The 22,130-nt window shown below is 42.4% G+C and overlaps 1 protein-coding gene across 1 annotated transcript; it reads left to right on the top strand.

Moving 5' to 3' along the window:
* Nucleotides 1–3,150: 3,150 nt before the first annotated feature.
* Nucleotides 3,151–21,248, top strand: LOC118367158 (solute carrier family 40 member 1-like). The gene is made up of 8 exons (XM_035750262.2): nt 3,151–3,452; nt 3,601–3,668; nt 9,874–10,033; nt 10,335–10,450; nt 13,959–14,085; nt 14,869–15,114; nt 15,339–15,983; nt 16,274–21,248. Exons 1-8 carry the CDS (start codon nt 3,419–3,421, stop codon nt 16,594–16,596), a joined length of 1,719 nt encoding a protein of 572 aa, XP_035606155.1. The 5' UTR covers nt 3,151–3,418; the 3' UTR covers nt 16,597–21,248.
* Nucleotides 21,249–22,130: the final 882 nt, after the last annotated feature.

Genomic DNA, 22,130 nt, shown 5'->3' with positions numbered 1-22,130 from the left:
TGCGCTTTCACGTCGTTTTAGCCCCGCCTCTACACCCTTGTACCCTGAGACCATCCATCCTACCTCGTGTCTGGCTGCCCGCTACCCGGTCCTGGAATGGGCTCATTCCTCCAGGCCCATCGGACCCTGGCCATTGTGCGACAACACTTTTGGTGGTCACTGATGCGTTCATCGCTGCAACAACTGTCAGTACTCAGAACAAGAATCCTCTTCAAGCACTGGCTAGCCTCATTCAACCTCTTCCTGTCACTCACTGGCCAGCTTGTCCTCTGGGTTTCATCCTCAATCCAATGGCCAGTCGGAGCGTGCCAATCAGGACCTGGAGATGACGCTTTGGTGCTTTGTGTCAGCCAACCACACCACCTGGAGCCAGCAAATCGTATGGGTGGAGTATGTCCGGAACACGCTTCCCTGCTTGGCCACTGGGCTCTCGCCCTTCGAGTGCTCCGTAAGTTATCTGCCCCCGCTCTTCCTGGAACAAGAGCAAGAGGTCAACATACCCTCGGCCCAGATTTTCATCCGCCACTGTCAGCGTACCTGGAAGAGAGCTCGGTCCACTCTTCTCAAGACCACCTCCAGGTATCCTCAACAAGCAGACAGCCACCGAACCCCGGCTCCCCGCTTTTGTCTTGGGCAAAGGGTATGGCTGTCCACTCGGGATCTGCTCCTCTGGGTAGAGTCCCGCAAACTTTCCCCGTTTTATCGGCCCTTTCCCCATCTCCATGATCTTTGCCCCTCTGCTGTCCGTCTTCTGTGCCCTGCACCCACCGTATACATCCCACATTTCATGTATCAATAATTAAACCTCGGTCTCCTCTTTCCTGCCCTGATCCTGAGCCTGCTTGCCATTCTGTACCTTACAGACTCTGCCCTGGATTACTGACCTCTGCCTGCCCTTGACCTGTCATTTGCCTGCCCCCTGTTTATGTAATAAACTTTTGTTATTTTGAACTGTCTGATAGGGGTAGTCCACATCAGTAACACTTGCCACTGCAATAAAATAAATAAACATTACATACAGTACCAGTCAAGGGTTTGGACACTCATTCAAGGGTTTTCCTTTATTTTTTTCTATTTTTTTCTACATAGTAGAATAAATGTGAAAAAATCTATGAAATAACACACATGGAATCATGTAGTAACCAAAAAGTTTTAAACAAATAAACGAATAATAATCATATTTGAGAATTATTCAAAGTAACCACCCTTTGCCTTGATGACAGCTTTGCACACTCTTGGCATTCTCTCAACCAACTTCATGAGGAATGCTTTTCCAACCTGAAATGCATTTCAATTAACAGGTGTTCCTTGTTAATTTGTGGAATTTATGTCCGTCTTAATGCGTTTGAGCCAATCAGTTGTATTGGGACAAGGTAGGGGTAGTATACAGAAGATAGCCCTATTTGGTAAAAGACCAGGTCCATAATATGGCAAGAACTGCTCAAATACGAGAAACAAAAGATCTATGATGAAACTGGCTCTCATGAGGACTGCCACAGGAAAGGAAGACCCAGAGTTACCTTTGCTGCAGAAGACAAGTTCATTAGAGTTAACTGCACCTCAGATTGCAGCCTAAATAAATGCTTAACAGAGTTCAAGTAACAGACACATCTCAACATCAACTGTTCAGAGGAGACTGCATGAATCAGGCCTTCATGATTGAATTGCTACAAAGAAACCATTACTAAATGACACTAATACGAATAAAAGACTTGCTTGGGCCAAGAAACACAAGCAATTAGACATTAGACCCGTGGAAATCTGTCCTTTGGGGTGGAGAGTCCAAATTGTTCCAACTGCCGTGTCTTTGTGAGATGCACGGTAGGTGAACAGATGATCTCAGCATGTGTGGTTCCCACCGTGAAGCATGGAGGAGGAGGTGTGATGTAGTGGGGGTGGTTTGCTGGTGACACTATCAGTGATTTATTTAGAATTCACGGCACACTTAACCAGCATGGCTACCACAGCATCCCATATGGTTGGACTATTAATTGTTTTTAAACAGGATAATGACCCAAAACACACCTTCAGGCTGTGTAAGGGTTATTTGACCAAGAAGGAGAGTGATGATGCTGCATCAGATGACCTGGCATCCACAATCCCCCCGACCTCAACCCGGGGGGATTGGTTTAGGATGAGTTGGACCGCAGAGGGAAGGAAAAGCAGCCAACAATTGCTCAGCATATGTGGGAGCTCCTTCAAGACTGTTGGAAAAACATTTCTCCTGAAGCTGGTTGAGAGATTGCCAAGAGTGTACAAAGCTGTCAAGGCTATGGGGGGCTACTTTGAAATGTATTTTGATTTGTTTATCATGTTTTTGGTTACTACATGATTCCATATGTGTTATTTCAGAGTTTTAATGTCTTCACTATTATTCTACAATGTAGAAAATAGTACAAATAAAGAAAAAAACGTAATTAAATGAGTAGCTGTGTCCAAACCTTTGACTGGTACTGTGTGTATATATATATATATATTATATATATATATATATATATATATATATATATATATATATTCATTCATCAGTGGAGGCTGCTGTGGGGAGGACGTCTCATAATTATGGCTGAAATGTAGTAAATGGAATGGCATCAAACTCATGGACACCATGTGTTTCATGTATTTGCCAAACTGCCACGTATCCACTCATTACCAACAGCCAGTCCTCCCCAATAAAGGTGCCAACAACCTCCTGTGGTATATATATATATATATATATATATATATATATATATATATATATATATATATATATATACATACATATATATGTATATATATATATATGTATATGTATATGTATATGTACACACATACATATATACATATATATATATATATATATATATATATATATATATATGATATAGGTGTGTCCATACTTTTGACTGGTACTGAACATAGTTACTAACTACCCCCTATCCCCCTCCCTCCCGATATAGGCAGTTATTATAGAATGAATAACATTCTAACAACCACCAAAACCATGGATAATGTCAGATCTATTGCAACAATGCATCGTAAATAATAGTTCGCCACAAGAACTTTGTTTTGTTTGTTTTGAATGCATCTGTATAGGCTGTGAGGCTCGAGTCATGTGACTGTGACGTATTCCTTCGGGCTACTGTATATTGACCAGTGACATAAACGCTGTTGGCAGTGCAGAAAAGACGAGAGAAGGTTGCTGGAGCTGTTCGGGAGATTTTATTGTTTTGCATTTGAACTAAAAAAGGATTTTCGGCTAAGATATTTGTTTCCAACTTCAGCTACAGTGATAGCTAAGTTTGGAAAGGAGAAAGGGGAGCTTTGGCGTGCGTTTACCGAAATTTGAATGCACAGTGTCTCTCATCGATAGCCTTGCTTTACGAAGATAAATAGATATTGGGCAAACGTTAATTATTTCCGGAAAAGTATTACAATGGATAACGCTGGATCTAAGAAACGTTGCTGTGGTAGGTCAATTTGACGTTTTCAGTTATTTTACAAGGACTCATTTAAATGGCATATTTGATCAATAAATTATGGCTGCCGATCTATTGACCACACAGGTGGCCATATGATATCAATAACAACGAATCGTAAACATTATTTTCCTTGCAGAATCGGTCCAAGAGTTCTTCACATCACCAAAGTTCCTTATTTACCTGGGACATGGCCTCTCGACATGGGTAAGTGAAACGAAGCCAAGAGAAACCATTTAAAGTTAAATAATGAGTAGGTAGGCCATCACCTTATTGCTCATGGTGGAGGGCCATTTGACTAAATATTTTAGCCTTTTTATGTTTAAGAATAGGTACACAATTGAAGGCGCTATAGGCTATTTCTCATCCAGTGGAACGCATCTTGCGCGCGCTTAGTCTGGTTTGACAAACATTGTTGATTAAAAAATGGTTGATCGATGGACCCATGGATGGTTCGATATAGTGTGTAATATTCTATGTATACAATAGTTATTCTGTTATGGTATTTGTAAATAATGTGCATGCGATTCTTTAGGTAATGTTTATGTTTTTGTAACAGTCCTTGGCCTTAGACCGTTATTAATTTATAAAGGGTATGCTCACTTTATGCTCAGTAGCAAGGTCGGCATGATGGGCGAGCTTAGGGGGCCCTACCGTACCTCCTTGTCCGTCTAGATAAAACATTAAATATTCATAATTTATTTGAGAAGATGCGCGCCGACACAAAGACGCATCTGAGCGAGCGAAACAGGGCTCATCTGTCTCAGTATGTGTAACCCCAGCCTGGTCTGATAGACTAGACACAGCATAGTACATGTAAATACATCCCATACGAAACGTAACATTTCTTACTAAATGGAGTGTCTTGGATTTACGTACAAAATAATACAAAATGCTCTGAGAACAGCTTGGTATCTGATGCTTTCTGGACAAAAAGAGTATGGCATGTCATACTTATTTTTGTCCAGACAGCATCAGATACATTGGCAACACATAGGTTACACAGAGGGGAGCTGTTTCACTCGCTTGGATGCTTTCTTCGGTGACAGTTTCAGCCACTTGCGAATTGAACAGGGATGTAATGCTGCCTTTGCGCGGGGAGCAGGGCAGCCGTGGTCCCTCAATTTTTTTTATCCATTTTTTAATCAATTTGAGAATACACGGAGCTGGTAAAAATACTTCTGGAGAATTCATTCAGATACATTCTAAATATATTACATTTACACTGAACAAAAATATAAACGCAACAATTACAATTATGTTACTGAGTTATAGTTCATATAATGAAATCAGTCAATTTAAATAAATTCATTAGGCCCTATTCTATGGATTTCATATGACTCGGGAGCCAGGCCCAGCCATTCAGAGTGTGTTTTTCCCCCACAAAAGGGCTTTATTACAGACAGAAATACTCCTCAGTTTCATCGGGTGTCTAGGTGGTTGATCTCAAACGATCCCGCAGGTGAAGAAGCCAGATGTGGAGGTCCTAAGCTGGCATGGTTACATGTGGTTTGTGGTCGGGGCCGGTTGGGCGTACTACTAAATTCTCTAAAATGATGTTGGAGGCGGCATATGGTAGAGAAATTCACGTAAATTTATCTGGCAGTAGCTCTGGTGGACATTCCTGCAGTCAGCATGCCAATTGCACGCTCCCTCAACTTGGGACATCTGTGGCATTGTGTTGTGTAACAAAACTGCACATTTTAGTGGCCTTTTAAGGTACACCAGTGTAATGATCATGCTGTTTAATCAGTTTCTTGATATGCCACACCTGTCAGGTGGATGGATTATCTTGGCAAATGAGAAATGTTCACTAACAGGGATGTAAACAAATTTGTGCTCAACATTTGAGAGAAAAAAAAATAGTGTATGGAAAATTATGGGATCTTTTATTTCAGCTCATGAAACATGGGACCAACACTTTACATGTTCTGTTCGGTATAATTACTAAAATAATTCCACGAAAACTTGACCACTTCGAGCTGTAACAAAAACAGCCACAGACAAAAAAAAACTACCAGGGGTTGCTAAACCGTCTGTCCTCAAAACAGTTTGGGCTCGTGTATGACACACTTGAACTCACCCTGCTGTCTGTGTGCTGAGTTTACAGAAACGTACTACCTCTAATGCATATGCAGACAAACTGATCCACCGACGAAATCTAGGATCCAAATTCACAGTGCCTGCCTTGATGTTCATAAAACTCCACGGACCGACTCTTGCGCAGTGGGACCCAAAAGGATATGGGACCACTTGGTTATGGTGCTGTCCTTTCAGCACCATGATTTGACGCACACTCAAATTGCTTAAAATAAGTATTATTATTATTATTATTATTATTATTATTACAAATGGAAGACTTTTACTTCTCACATTGGTGTGTGCTTAGTAAAGCTAGATCAAAGCTGAGTCAATGTCTCGCAAGATCACATGATGAATTACTATTTTACATAACAGAACTAAATATAATAGCATATACTGTAACCTAGTAGGCCAATATGTTACAACCAAAAACACATCCCTCGTCATTTCTTATCCGAAGCTGAATAGTACATTTTTTCCCCCTCATTCGGCCAAAACTCATCAGCGCGCCTCACTAGGCATTAAATATATGCTTTGATAGAAACAAAATAATCCTACATTTGACATTTTAGTCATTTAGCAGACCCTCTTATCCAGAACGACTTAGAGTTAGTGCATTTATCTTAAGATAGCTAGGTGGGACTACCATATATCTCAGTCAAAGGAAGTACATTTTTTCTCAATAAAGTAGCTATCAACAAATTCAGTGCTAGTAGGGGGGAAAAGAGTCAAGTGCACGTGATAGTTCACGAAAGGGGGTGCGAGGTGGGGGTGCTGTGGGATTATTTAATGTACTCTTTGAAGAGGTAGGGTTTCAGATGGGTTCAGAAGATGGGCAGGGACTCTACTGTCCTAGCTTTAGGGGGAAGCTGGTTCCACCATTGGGGTGCCAGGACAGAGAAGAGCTTTGACTGGGCTGAGCAGGAGCTTCCCTCCTGTAGGGATGGGAGGGCCAAGAGACCTGAAGTGGCAGAACTGAGTACTCAGGTTGGGGTGTAGGGTTTGAGCATAGCAGTTGCTCTTGCTGCTCGGTAGACAAGTACCATGGTCTTGTAGTGGATGCGAGCTTCGACTGGAAGCCATTGGAGTGTGCGGAGGAGCGGGGTGACATGGGAGAACTTGGGAAGGTTGAACACCAGGCGGGCTGCAGCGTTCTGATAAATTGCAGGTGTTTGATGGCACAAGCAGAGGGAGCCCAGCCACAGGCGAGGTGCACTAGTCCAGACGGGAGATGACAAGTGTCTGGATTAGGATCTGTGCCTCTTTCTGTGTGAGGTAGGGTCGTACTCTACTGATGTTGTAGAGCATGGACCTGCAGGAGTGAGTCACTACTTTGCTGTTTACAGAGAATGACAGGGTGTTGTCCAGGGTCACGCCAAGGTTCTTTGCGCTCTGGGAGGGGACACTGTCGAGTTGATGGATTGTTCTTGGAGCGGGAAGGCCTTTCCCTTGTCGAGGTTGAGCTTGAGGTGGTGGGCCGACATCCAAGCTGAGATATCTACCAGGCACGCAGAGATGCCATCCGCCATCCGCATAGCCATCCGCATAGCAATGATAGCAGAGACAATGTGAGGATATGATGGAGCCGAGTGACTTGGTGTATAGGGGAAGAGGAGAGGGCCTAGAACCGAGCCCAGGGGGACACCAGTAGTGAGACCACGTGATGCAGACTAGACTAGGGTTGGGCGGTATCTAGATTTTCATATCGTCATACCTTCCTTCTCTCATACCGGGATATAGGGTATTACCAGCTTAGTAGACAATGGGGCGCCAAAAAAAGCCCATTGGGCGTCTATTGCCAAAATGCTTACAAAATTAGCACAAGTAACGCACATTTCCATGGAGGCTGCTAGCGAAATATGCTAACAAGCGCAAACAAAAATTAACAAATTGCAGAGACAGGCAATCCAGCTCATAAAGTTATACATTTATACAGCCAAATGTCATTTTTGGTGAGTTTGGACATTTCCAAGCAAATGCGAATGATAGACATTGTGTAAATGAACAAAGTATTGACACATGCTTGTCTGAAGGAAGAACAGTAATGGCTCGGGAGCAGCATGTGTAGGCTACACGCTGTGTCTGTGTGGAGCTGGAGTCACTAGGGCAATGGCCTGCCTGCTCTGCTTGGAGAACAGGGAGGAGGAGAAGACAGGTCGAGAACGGAGAAAATAAACAAGGAAATCAAGATAGTGGCAGCTGTACAAATAACTAATCCAAAGGGCTTTGACTTTTTAAACACGGCAGAAAGATAACACAACATGATGCCCTGTCAACTTATTAATTCAGATACTTACTTAGATTAACTAGGAAGTTAAATTTACGAATCGGGTTAACGAAGAATTCTACGTTTTTCAAGGAGGAAAAAAGATAAAACACATAAGAAATATCTTGCTGCGTTTTGTAAATGCAGATGTAAAATGCTTCCTATTGTAATTTTGGCATCCGACTCATTTTGTGCTTCAGTTGCACTTCTCCACTTGGATGAGAATTAACGAACAAGCATTCTTTTCTCAGTGTAGCCAGACAACTTTTCTCCAATAAAATGCTAGATTAACCTTCCGCAAAACATTAGGAAATGTAGCTGGCTACATTATTTCTATGATGAACATTAGAAATATGATGGCCATGAATTTTGTTTTGCAAAAAAAACCTTGCTTATTCTTTGTAAACTAGTTTACCTGTGGCTGCCATCCAAATAGCGTTGCACTTCAGAAAATGAAGCGATTTTCTGCCGAATGCATTGCACACCAAGGTATATTCTGTGAAGGAAATCTATAGTTGCACGTCATCTCTATTGAAGGATAAATAACACTGTTGACTTTCCTTATAAAATGCAACCCCTGTCAATACACCGCTGGACTCACCTACTGCCTTCTTTCACCCGCTGTACAAACACGTGACTGGCTCAACTGTTCTGGGGAACTACAGTAAGCTTCATAATGTAAAATAATGTGACAGGTGAAATGAAGAATGCGATCTGCAGGTATTGACAAACCATCCCGTGGCTATTTACAAATACTCCAGTATACAGCATACTGCCCAAGCCTAGTACAGAAACAGATCCTCTACACGTCACCTGGTAGGACTGGCCTGCCAAGTAGGATGCAATCCAAGAGTGTGCAGAGCCTGGGACGCCCAGCCCTGAGAGAGTGAAGAGGAGGAAATAATGGTTCACAGTGTCGAAGGCAGCGGCTAGATCTAGGAGGATGAGAACAGAGGAGTGAGAGTCAGCTTTGGCAGTACGGAGAGCCTCTGTGACACAGAGAAGAGCAGTCTCGGCTGAGTGACCCGTCTCGAAGCCTAACTGGTTAGGGTCAAGAAGATTGTTCTGAGAGAGAGAGATAGCGAGAGAGTTGATCAGAGACAGCACACTCAAGTGTTTTGGAAAGAAAAGAAAGAAGGGATACCAGTCTGTCGTTTTTTAAGCGGTCAAGGCGTGCGATAGTTCTGTGCCAGTAGGACCAGTGGAAACAATAGGCTGAGTGAATGAGGCCTGGATGTCGTCAACCTACTTTTCAAAGTGGTTGATAAAGTTGTCCGCAGAGAGGAAGGAATGAGGGGGAGGGGTGGAGGATTAAGGAGGGAGGAGAAGTTGGAAAAGAGTTTCCTAGGGTTAGCGGTAGAAGCTTGACATTTAGCGTGACAGAAAGTGGCTTTAGCAGATACAGAGGAAGGCCTACAAGAGAGGCTAACATTTTGTTAACACCATCTGCTTTCATTCGCTCACAAAACAGTCATTCAAGAAGATCTCAATGTATATTCCGATGAAACTGAAGTGATTGGCATGCAGTTTGGACATTTCACCGGTAAAACGTGAAGAATTACCCTTCGCAATTGACACTGATGACTGATGGCCTATTTTAAAGTTAGGTAGGCTATGCCTAATTTGGTGTTTGAGGGTATTCAAAATATAAACATTTTCTTGAGATAATATGTGTGGGCATAGGCAGACGTTGCAATTGGAGGATGCATTTTATGCATAGGCCTATTCTACAATGATATTCAATAGGCTACACCTGTCAATACAAACTCTGATTGTGAAATTATGAAGTCATTTTAAAAAAGTGTTCTTGCCACATTTAAAATGTAATATCGTTTTACAATTAAATTAGTTGTATTTACTATAAAAAAAAATTAAAAAAATGTTTTAAATGCGCCCCCTACTGAAATCAAATGTCCATCCAACTGATTCATTCTGGGGTCGGCCCTGCTTAGTAGTAGACAAGGGTCATGTTTCTGCAAGCATCATTCATCGGCTGTAGCCTAGTGTGCAGTGCATTTTAACAGCTGGCTGAAACAACAAAAGTTAACATGCATGTCTTTGTAGGGCGATCGTATGTGGAACTTCGCTGTAGCTGTATTTCTGGTGGGGCTGTATGGCAACAGCCTCCTGCTCACGGCTGTGTACGGACTGGTGGTGGCAGGGTCAGTGCTGCTCCTTGGAGCCATTATCGGTGACTGGGTTGACAAAAACCCAAGACTCAAAGGTATGCAGCCATAATTAGACCAAGTCTAAAGTTAGAATACATTGAACACAATACATTGAACAGGAATGAACAATATACATAGTCAAAACATTACTTGATCATTCATTTTAAATGTTTGGGATTAGAATGTTTGGGGAATGTGTTAATTTAGATGGAAATTGGCATAATTCTCTATTCGAGACCATTCGAAGAACCCATTGTGTCTTGAGGGAAATCTCCAATTGAGTGATTTACTCAGACATAAATAAACTGTTTGTGACCACCAACCCTATGTCTCTAATGCTTATCCTCTCATTTATAGTGGCCCAGACTTCGCTGGTTGTCCAGAACTTTTCTGTCATACTATGTGGGATCCTCTTGATGGTGGTTTTCCAGTTCAAAGAACAGATTGCAGAGTTATACAATGGATGGATTCTGGTAAGATTTCATTTCCTAGACTTTTCATACGGTCATGATCCTTAAGTGTTCATTTGCAGCGAAAGCATTTACCCGTTTGACAAGTACAACGTTCTATCCTAAGTCTACTATGATGTGAAATCCAGTGTGTCATTTCAACAACCTTTACATATCATTTGAGCTTCTGGACAGTAGCCGAGCCTACACATTGAACAAGGTAACAGTAAACATGTCGTCCCCCATGAATAATGCAGCGTCCCCTCCTTGGGCCAATTAGTCATATTATTCAAATTTACGTTACGTGGATTAATGCGAAAGAGGGGAAAAAACATGGTCAACATCAGACTGGCTGTATTTCTGTATAAGTTCTATCTCTTGAAAACTTGATTGCTGACATGCAAAGCAGTTTGGGACTCTATCAACAATGGACTAATGAAATAAATACCAAAATAGTTTTCTTTTAATTGTCAACTGTATCTATATGGAATTACAGTGCCTATCTATATACAGTGCCTTGCGAAAGTATTCGGCCCCCTTGAACTTTGACATTTTGCCACATTTCAGGCTTCAAACATAAATATATAAAACTGTATTTTTTTGTGAAGAATCACTGAAAAATTGGGCGTGCAAAATTATTCAGCTCCCTTACGTTAATACTTTGTAGCACCACCTTTTGCTGCGATTACAGCTGTAAGTCGCTTGGGGTATGTCTCTATCAGTTTTGCACATCGAGAGACTGACATTTTTCCCCATTCCTCCTTGCAAAACAGCTCGAGCTCAGTGAGGTTGGATGGAGAGCATTTGTAAACAGCAGTTTTCAGTTCTTTCCACAGATTCTCGATTGGATTCAGGTCTGGACCTTGACTTGGCCATTCTAACACCTGGATATGTTTATTTTTGAACCATTCCATTGTAGATTTTGCTTTATGTTTTGGATCATTGTCTTGTTGGAAGACAAATCTCCGTCCCAGTCTCAGGTCTTTTGCAGACTCCATCAGGTTTTCTTCCAGAATGGTCCTGTATTTGGCTCCATCCATATTCCCATCAATTTGAACCATCTTCCCTGTCCCTGCTGAAGAAAAGCAGGCCCAAACCATGATGCTGCCACCACCATGTTTGACAGTGGGGATGGTGTATTCAGGGTGATGAGCTGTGTTGCTTTTACGCCAAACATAACGTTTTGCATTGTTGCCAAAAAGTTCAATTTTGGTTTCATCTGACCAGAGCACCTTCTTCCACATGTTTGGTGCGTCTCCCAGGTGGCTTGTGGCAAACTTTAAACGACACTTTTTATGGATATCTTTAAGAAATGTCTTTCTTCTTGCCACTCTTCCATAAAGGCCAGATTTGTGCAATATACGACTGATTGTTGTCCTATGGACAGAGTCTCCCACCTCAGCTGTAGATCTCTGCAGTTCATCCAGAGTGATCATGGGCCTCTTGGCTGCATCTATGATCAGTCTTCTCCTTGTATGAGCTGAAAGTTTAGAGGGACGGCCAGGTCTTTGGTAGATTTGCAGTGGTCTGATACTCCTTCCATTTCAATATTATCGCTTGCACAGTGCTCCTTGGGATGTTTAAAGCTTGGGAAATATTTTTGTATCCAAATCCGGCTTTAAACTTCTTCACAACAGTATCTCGGACCTGCCTGGTGTGCTCCTTGTTCTTCATGATGCTCTCTGCGCTTTTAACGGACCTCTGAGACTATCACAGTGCAGGTGCATTTATACGGAGACTTGATTACACACAGGTGGATTGTATTTATCATCATTAGTCATTTAGGTCAACATTGGATCATTCAGAGATCCTCACTGAACTTCTGGAGACAGTTTGCTGCACTGAAAGTAAAGGGGCTGAATAATTTTGCACGCCCAATTTTTCAGTTTTTGATTTGTTAAAAAATGTTTGAAATATCCAATAAATGTCGTTCCACTTCATGATTGTGTCCCACTTGTTGATTCTTCACAAAAAAATACAGTTTTATATCTTTATGTTTGAAGCCTGAAATGTGGCAAAAGGTCGCAAAGTTCAAGGGGGCCGAATACTTTCGCAAGGCACTGTATATAGTCTACACACCCTTTAAAAATGTTCAGCTTTTTGTGAATGGGCAGAGCTTAAAGAGCCTTATGGGAGACTTGTTTCTCATGAGGACATGCATGTATGTACAAATTGTTTTCTATAGAAACTGACAGTCCTTTTATAAAAATGTTTTAAAAAATGTACATTCTGCCAACAGAGTAAATAGACCAGTATCTTATATAAAATATTTGACAGTTTAGGTAGGCCACAGTGCTGGTGAGCATTAGGAGCGCGACATCATTGTATGGTTTAATCTCAGAGCCTACACCAAGGCAGAGCAAAGAAACCCACTAATCTATTGATAAATGAAAAATGTAACAACAATTTGTCTTTTGCATAGAAGTGTGGGCTGTAGCATTCATTCGCACACCGTTGTACGACCTGTCTGATTTATAACGGGAAACATCCGTATGTATGTCATGCGCCAAATTTGTAAATCTCAATTTAAAAAAAAATATGTATGCAGACTTTTCAGAAGTTGTTCAAAGTTTGGTGGGGGACAAAAAGACTCCATTTGCGGGAAATGTAATGGGCTCAGCTTATAGGTCCTCATGGGAAATGTGTTGCTCATTAGGAGATGCATATATGCACAGAATGTCATGACTGTTGCTCAAACGGGACAGGAGATATGCTTGTTTAAAGTTAGGAATATCCGTTGATTACTATAGAGACAGATCCATAGTCCCCCAACCCCCCCACCCCACCCACACAGGCAGGCTAGTGTCCTGCACGAGTTGCTAAATCAAATCAAGGAAAAATCTTTTGATTATTAAGATTACGCAAGGATTTGCAGGGAAACATGTTTGGCTTCTTGTAGAACTTTCTTTTGGTGAAATATGTAGACCCAAATGAGCGGATTTCATTTATATTCTACAGCGAGACTTTGTCCCACGGAAGAAAAACTGTGCCTTGTTTTTATGGTCGATAGAAGAAGACTGTTGCAATAGCGAATGTTACAATCTGCTGGCTGCTACACTATCAGGATCATGAACAAAGTGTCTATCACGTGGTGTTGTCAGTGTATTGTGGGACAAATCGTGCATTTGTGAAGGGGCCTTTGGATTTTAAGGGGGAGTGGGGGCTGTGAGTTTTCTGGAGGTGCTGGTGAAACAGGAGATTGAGTGTCTTGTTCACGACTGTGTAGTCAGCAGGTTATTCTAGGGCCGTCATGTGAGGGAGAGAAATGCTGCCTCGCCAGTTGAGCCAGTCCATCTCTATTCCCCTGGTCAGAACAGCTGCAATTATAATGTACACAACAAAAAACAAAACAAACAGCAGGCCTGTTTATTTCAGTCTCACGCTGGATTATGGTTGTATGCGGTGTCTAGATTAAATGATATGTCGAGGCCAACATTTTCATTGTATAAAGTAAATTTGTACACGTTAAAAATGTTTTTATGTTTTGTTTTTACCAAAGCAAACAAAAATGTATAGTTTTCTTGGTTTTCAGACATGCTGCTATATCCTGGTCATCTCCATAGCCAACATTGCTAATTTGGCCAGTACTGCCATGGCAATTACCATCCAGAGAGACTGGGTGGTGGTTGTGGCTGGACAGGACAGCAGCAAGCTGGCAGGTGAGTCTCCATGGGAAACTGGCCCAAATCAATAGAGCTCATGTGAACGGACCTTTATCGTCTTGCAGTGGCGTGACCTTTGAACCCAATCACAGCTAAATCACTCATTTTTCTTTTAGAACTGTCCATTTCACCTTGGTTCACTAAAGCTATGAATCAGATATTTTTTCACAGTAAAAATGCAACACTTCCGCACAGATAATCTCAAAGGAATGTGGCCATACACGCCATAAAGACTAACAGTTCATGAATGACCAGAGCTGTGTGCTACATGTTGCTTGTCTGCACCAATGAAGTCAATTAACCTGAAGTGTATAACCTTCAGGAAACCTATAAAAATCCCTGACATGAATTAGTGGAAAAACCATCAAATAAGACTTTGGCTGTGTCCTATCATGTCACAGTCACTTAAAGCAGCTTCTCTACTTAAATCTGTCAATCAAGTCCTTTCAGATAAGGTTGTAAGGAAAGCAGATACAAATTAGAAGCCATGTTTGACTCCGTGAACTTCTCCTGTCAGCAAATATTGTAATTCAGGGGAACGTGTAACTTAAGACAGGGTTAGAGTTGGGCGGTATCCAGATACTGTTCCTGCACCATACCTTTGGGATGCCCCAAACCCCCAAAAATGTTATGATTACTTTTCACAGTATTGAAAATCATACCGTCTATATTTAAAAATACCCTGGTATACGGTATACCACCCAAGCTTAGACAGGGTAAAGTAAAATATGAATTTATGTTTCCTGTGGACAACAATGTAATTATGCTCTTCTTTAATAGACATGAACGCCACAGTGCGGATCATCGACCAGCTGACCAACATCCTAGCGCCCATGCTGGTGGGTCAGATCATGTCTTTTGGCTCAAACTTCATTGGTTGCGGCTTTATTGCGGGCTGGAACCTGTGCTCTATGTGCCTTGAGTACGGTCTGCTATGGAAGGTCTACCAGAAAACCCCGGCACTGGCCTTGAAGGCTGGCAAAAAAGAGGATGACCAGGAACTGAAACAACTTAACTTCCCGAAAGGTATGTTCTGGCCCTCAATGAACATCACTAACAGACATGTCTTAATGTCAATGAACATAAGTGTTGTAAGATCATTTTTGTCAAATATACATCTGTTGTTGAGGTGGTTAGTTGGGCTGGCCCTCCCTTAGAGAAATACAACATTATGAGATCTATCTGTGTACGGTCTTGTGGCCCCAAAACAGTCACTCATGTGTGTCTGTTCTTCCTCCTGTGGTCTGTAGAGCTAGAAAACGGCAACGGCACAGTAGAGGGCTCCCAGCTCATGAACGAGATGGCTGTCGTCGAGGCCGACTCTCCCAAGAAGACGAGCTGCTGCTACCAGATAACAGAGCCCCTGCGCACCATCCGCGACGGCTGGGTGGCCTACTACAACCAGTCCATCTTCTTCGCAGGCATGTCACTGTCCTTCCTCTACATGACGGTGCTGGGATTTGACTGCATCACCACGGGCTACGCCTACACCCAGGGCCTCAACGGCTCTGTGCTTAGCCTGCTGATGGGTGCCTCAGCCGTGTCAGGCATCTGTGGCACGGTGGCCTTCACCTGGGTTCGCAAGAAGTGTGGCCTAATCCGCACAGGCTTCATCTCGGGTGTGGTGCAACTCTCCTGCCTAGTTCTGTGCGTGGCGTCCGTCTTTGCACCGGGCAGCCCCTTCGACCTCAGCATTTCGCCCTTCCAGGACATCTACAGCCACCTGACCGGAGACAGCGGCAACTTACCAGAGGCCTCCCATCCGGCTAGCATGCTGAACATCGATGGTCTGCTGGTCAACGGTTCGACTGCACCGCCCGCTGAAGAACTGCCGCCTCTGCAGTCCTATCTGTCAGTCAGCCTGCTGTTTGCAGGGGTTATTGCTGCTAGAATTGGTGAGTAACTCAAAAGTCCACACTGGGAGAAGTGCTTGATGAGTGCTGCTATGTCATGTGTTAACAGTTGGCGTATGAACTTTGTTGTATAAAAGGCAGGCACCACTTGGAGGGAAGTTGGCTCCAGATCCGGTGTTAATGTCTCCACAGAGCAATATTGTCAACCTTTGATTCCAATATCAGCTGATAATTACAGTCATAGCGGTGATTTCCTGTTCCTATATCATTTTTATGTGGTCGTAAAAATGCCATTCTAAATGACTGCTGTGCTGCTGTTTTCCCCTCTGCAGGTCTATGGTCCTTTGACTTAACCGTGACCCAGCTCATCCAAGAGAATGTGATCGAGTCAGAGAGGGGGGTGATTAATGGTGTCCAGAACTCCATGAACTACCTCCTGGACCTGTTGCACTTTATCATGGTGATTCTGGCGCCCAACCCTGAGGCCTTTGGCCTTCTCGTCATCCTCTCCGTCTCCTTCGTGGCCATGGGCCACATCATGTACTTCAGGTTTGCCTTCAAGAGCCTCGGGCGGCGCCTCTTCTTCTGCTGCTCGCCAGAGCAGAAGGCCCAGGCCCTCCCGGACTCTCTCTCCTCGCTTCCCACCACCGTGTAGCCCATTAAAGAGACGCTGTCCCTGCTAATAGCTCTACCTGCAGCCTGCAGTGCACACTATTGTCCACTCCTTCTCTTGCCCGCTAGCTATCAACCTAAACATGCTTGCGTCTAGCCCCCACAGCGCCTAACCCTAGCATGTGCTGTCCTTTGCCATTGTGATATAGCATTAGCCGTTTTGCGGAAGGGGGAAGAGTAGTGCAGCCTCAGACACAGAGAAGCAACCCCTCACAGACAAAAAGCTCAGCTTGAATGAGGCCTTATAGAGAGGTGTCAAAAAATAAACATCACTTCTCCCTACTTCCAATATTTCAATCTCGCTGTCTTGTTATTCAAGGGGCTGCAGCTAGAGCTACAGAAAATGAGGGAGGAAAAATGCAGGTATTGCTTGCAGTTACTACGGTTACAGCCACATACTACTTAAGTATGTTCTGTGGTTCTAGTGGTGTTTGCATCTCATTACAGCTCTGCATCAGCCTCGCGGGATTTTCATTTCCACATTTGTTTCTCAGTAGTTCATTGTTACTATAGCCATTCACGTTAGCATTTGAAACGTCTCAGTTACTTAAGCTTTAGTAATTGACAATGATTTAAATTACCGGTTTTACCAGTGAGAAATACAGGTTCTTACTTATTTTGCTTAATGAGCCTGGGATGAGCCTCTTTAATACATGGTTATAAGGGTTATGCAAATTATTTATTCAAGGAGTGCAGATACTGATAGATAGATAGATAGATAAATAGACTGAACAAAAATATAAATGCAACATGTTGGTCCCATGTTTCATGACCTGAAAAAAATATCCCAGACATTTTCCATATGCACAAAAATGCACAAATTTGTTTTCATCCCTGTTAGTGAGCCTTTCTCTTTTGCTAAGATAATCCATCCACCTGACAGTTGTGGCATATCAAGAAGCTGATTTAACAGTATGATCATTACACAGGTGCACCTTGTGCTTGGGACAATAAAAGTCCACTCTAAAATGTGCAGTTTTGTCACAACACAATGCCACAGATGTCTCAAGTTTGGAGGGAGTGTGCAATTGCCATGCTGACTGCAGGAATGTCCACCAGAGCTGTGTTAATGTTAATTTCTCTACCATAAGGCACCTCCAACGTTGTTTTAGAGATTATGGCAGTACGCCACAACCACAGACCACGTGTAACCACGCCAGCCCAGGACCCCCACATCCGACTTCTTCACTTGTGGGATCGTCCCAGGGGGGAAGTGGGGTGCGGATGAGTATGTCTCTGTAATAAAGCCCTTTTGTAGAAAAACAAATTCTGATTGGCTGGCTCCCCAGTAGGTTGGCCTGGCTCCCAAGTGGGTGGGCCTATGCGGGCCTATGCCCTCCCAGGCCCACTCATGGCTGTGCCCCTGCTCAGTTATGTGACATAAATAGATTAGGGCCTAATCATTTTTTTAATTGACTGATTTCCTTATATGAACTGTAACTCAGCAAAGTCTTTGAAATTGTTGCATGTTGCATTTATATTTGTGTTCTGTATACACACACACAGAGTACCAGTCAAAAGTTTCAACACAGCTACTCATTTAAGGGTTTAAATTGGTTTTTACTATTTTCTACATTGTAGAATAATAGTGAAGACATCAAAGCTATGAAATAACACATATGGAATCATGTAGTAACCAAAAAGGGTTTAAAAAAATCTAAATATATTTCATATTTGAGACTCTTCAAGTAGCCACCCTTTGCCTTGATGACAGCTTCGCACACTCTTGGCATTCTCTCAACCAGCTTCACCTGGAATGCTTTTCCAACAGTCTTGAAGGAGTTCCCACATATCATGAGCACTTCCTTCACTCATCCCAAACCATCTCAATTGGGTTGAGGTCAGGTGATTGTGGGGGCCAAGTCATCTGAAGCAGCACTCCATCACTCTCCTTCTTGGTCAAATAGCCCTTACACAGCCTGGAGGTGTGCTCTGGGTCAATGATAGTCCCACTAAGTGCAAACCAGATGGCATGGCATATTGCTACAGTGTGCTGTGGTAGCCATGCAGGTTAAGTGTGCCTTGAATTCTAAATAAATCACAGACAGTGTCACCAGCTATGCACCATCACACCTCCTCCATGGTTCACAGTGGGAAGCACACATACAGAGATCATCTATTCACCTACTCTGTGTCTCACAAAGACATGGCGGTTGGAACCAAAAATCTCAAATTTGGACTCATCAGACCAAAGGACAGATTTCAACTGGTATCATGTCCATTGCATGTTACTTGAACTCTGTGAAGCATTTATTTGGGCTCCAATCTGAGGTGCAGTTAACTCGAATGAACTTACCCTCTGCAGCAGAGGTAACTCTGGGTCTTCCTTTCCTGTGGTGGTCCTCATGAGAGCCAGTTTATCATAGCGCTTGATGGTGTTTGCGACTGCTCTTGAAGAAACTTTCAAAGTTCTTGACATTTTCCAGATTGACTGACCTTCATGGGTCAAAGTAATGATGGACAGTCATTTTGGTTCTTGGTTCTTGAACAAAAAGGGCTATCTTCTGTAATACCACCCCTACCTTGTCACAACACAGCTGATTGGCTATAATTCATTAAGAAGGAAAGACATTCCACAAATTAACTTTTAACAAGGTAATTGATGACATGGCCTCCACAATCACCCAAACTCAACCCAATTTAGATAGCTTGAGATGAGTTGGACCGCAGAGTGAACCAAAAGCAGACAACAATTGCTCAGTATATGTGCAAACTCCTTCAAGACTGTTGGAAAAGCATTCCTCATGAAGCTGGTTGACAGAATGCCAAGTGTGCAAAGCTGTTATCAAGGCGAAGGGTGGCTACTTTGAAGAATCTCAAATATAAAATATATTTTGATTTGTTTGACACTTTTTTGGTTATGACATGATTCCATATGTGTTATTTCATAGTTTTGATGTCTTCAATGTAGAAAATGGTAAAAATAAAGAAACCCTGGAATGAGTAGGTGTGTCAACTTTTGACTGGTACTGTATATATATACTATTCTCAATGTATCATCAGTATTGTCTCTCAGCCATGGTGGTGCTGATATGCTAGTTATAGCGAACAACTAGAAAACTATGCATTCCCATTAACAATGTTCTCAATGACCAAAGTGGACATTCTTATACAGCTTAAAAGGAAGTGAGGGAAACCCTGTTGTTTTCCCTATGAGCATTCCAATTATTTTTTTGATGTGAAGTGAAAATGAATCTCGTATAGGCTCATTAACGCTTTTGTAGACACCTCGTGTACAGATGTCTAACCCCCCTTGCAATTGTTATACCTGTACTTGTTTGTCATCATTGATTTATCTGTCTTCAAAGGTGATTTTTAATCGTGATTGTTACACAGGCACTTTAACTGATTCTACTATGTCCATAATAACGAAAACACCTTCAGGCATTGCTACTGCATTTTGCACAAGGCCGAGCTGAAGGACTTTGCATTTACTGGCAGGCCCATGATAAAGGGCCATCATTACGCTAATCTTTGCCACAAATGCACACACAGCACAATCCTAAACCCAGACACCAGGTGTGAGCATGGAAAACCATACCACACTTTTTCCTGTGGGCGGCTTTCAAAATCCTGCCAAGTTTACCTCAGATTTCCTTCTCTCCCCCCTCCCTAAGTCCAGCAGACCTCCCCACCAGTGTTCCTCTGCCACAGTAGAAAGTCATCATGTTCAGGTTGTCTTAGCTGGCCACTAACTGCAATTACACCAACCATGCTGTAGCCAGGCAAAACTGTCAGTTTGTAGCTCTTGGAGCACTCCAACACCACTGTGAAGGTTTGCAGAAGCTTTATTTTTAAAACATGCTCCGACTCGATGTCATATGCACAGACTTCATGGTTATTACCTCTGCCCATGAAAAACCATTGCTGACTTACAACACGGAGGTGATTTGGTGAGGAAAATATTATGGTTGGAGAGAATAGACACAGCACTTTAAGAGAACAGTGAGGCCTTTCTTTAGCCCTGGGCGGTTGTACTAAAGGCTCCTGTAGGCTGAAGTGGAGTCAGACAGGTCTGCAGGTTTGTGGAACTGCAGCTGGTGTTCTATAGAGACATGCCAGGAACTGAGCTCAATGTTAATGTTTGGCATGGATTACCCCCCAAAATGTAAAGTAAGCACATTCTTCAGAACAGAGCCTTTTTCTCAGAACATTTATTCAGGAATATTTCATACAAGGCCATATCTTTTTCATACAAGTAACAATGGCCGTCAATCAATATTCAAACTGTACTGGATGTAAAATAATTTGTTTATGACATCAGATTATGTTGTCATCTTTAAATGTTGGAAGTCTTTTTTTTTTTTTTTTTTACATTTTAAAAATGTTTTTATATACTAGTGTTAACAGTTGTTGCTAATGGAGAAGTTTTCTGAACAATTTGCTTGTGAAATTGTTCTCTGCCTCGTGTGTAGAAATCAATGCTCTCATGCATTAACCAAGAAAATCATACAACATGCCAATGGACTATACTGTCCATAGTCTCCCATCATTGTAAAAATACATTAAAACCATTGTTTGATATAATCTTTGTTTAAATGTAATATGCAAGAATCACTTCACACTCCATGATAGTGGAGGACGTTTATACAGCTTGTTTTGCATGAGCTCTGAATTAAAAAGAAAATGTTTATACATTCTGTCTCATTAGTGTTTTTTTAATGTAATCACAGGAACCCAAGTCATTGTACTGTACAAGAAGATGGCAGTCATTTGGAGAGCCCCCCACCCCCCCAGTTGCTAGTCACCTGTTCTCTAGCCAGGCCACCACTGTTAAGGGTCACATTCCATAGAGGGGTTAGTCACAATTGTTTTGCCCCAGAAGACTGACTGAGTTGTATGATCTGGACCTGTGTGCTCAGGGGCAAAAGACAAAGAGTGACCTGGTTTCACACAACATGAGTGATAGACTGTGGCCAGTAGGTGTTGGCTGGCTTTCATGGAGTTGTGTCAGCGCTGCCATTCCCCCAAAATGCTCACAAGCTCTCCAAGAAGCCTGGTTCATTGTAGTGACACTCTCTCCCCCAACAGATACAAAAGCTCCTCTTATTTTCTTTATATTTCCTGCTAACTGAACACTTGTAATTTGTGTGACCTGTTATACGCCGAGTATACCAACCATTAAGAACACTTGCCTAATATTGACACACTTTGCCTTATTGAAGTGGAGGAACAGGAAAAAACGTGACCTCTTTCGGTGCCTAGTCAAGGCTTTTAGAGCATTCTTCCTCTTGAAGAACTGACCTAGGAACCGCAGTGCTTTTGAGAAAGTATTCACACCCTCTTGACTTTTTCCACATTTTGTTGTGTTACAGCCTGAATTTAAAATTGATTCAATTGGGATTGTTGGTCACTTGGCCTACACACAACACACCATAATGTCAAACTGGGTTTATATTTTTTAGAATGATTGACTAATTAATGAAAAATGAACATCTTGAAATGTCTTGAGTCGATAAGTATTCAACCCCTTCGTTGTGTCAAAAATAAGTTCAGGAGTAAAAATGTGCTTAACAA

The sequence above is a fragment of the Oncorhynchus keta genome, chromosome 34 (assembly GCF_023373465.1).
Source record: "Oncorhynchus keta strain PuntledgeMale-10-30-2019 chromosome 34, Oket_V2, whole genome shotgun sequence".
NCBI lineage: Eukaryota > Metazoa > Chordata > Actinopteri > Salmoniformes > Salmonidae > Oncorhynchus > Oncorhynchus keta.
This window is presented reverse-complemented; position numbering and strand designations above follow the sequence as displayed.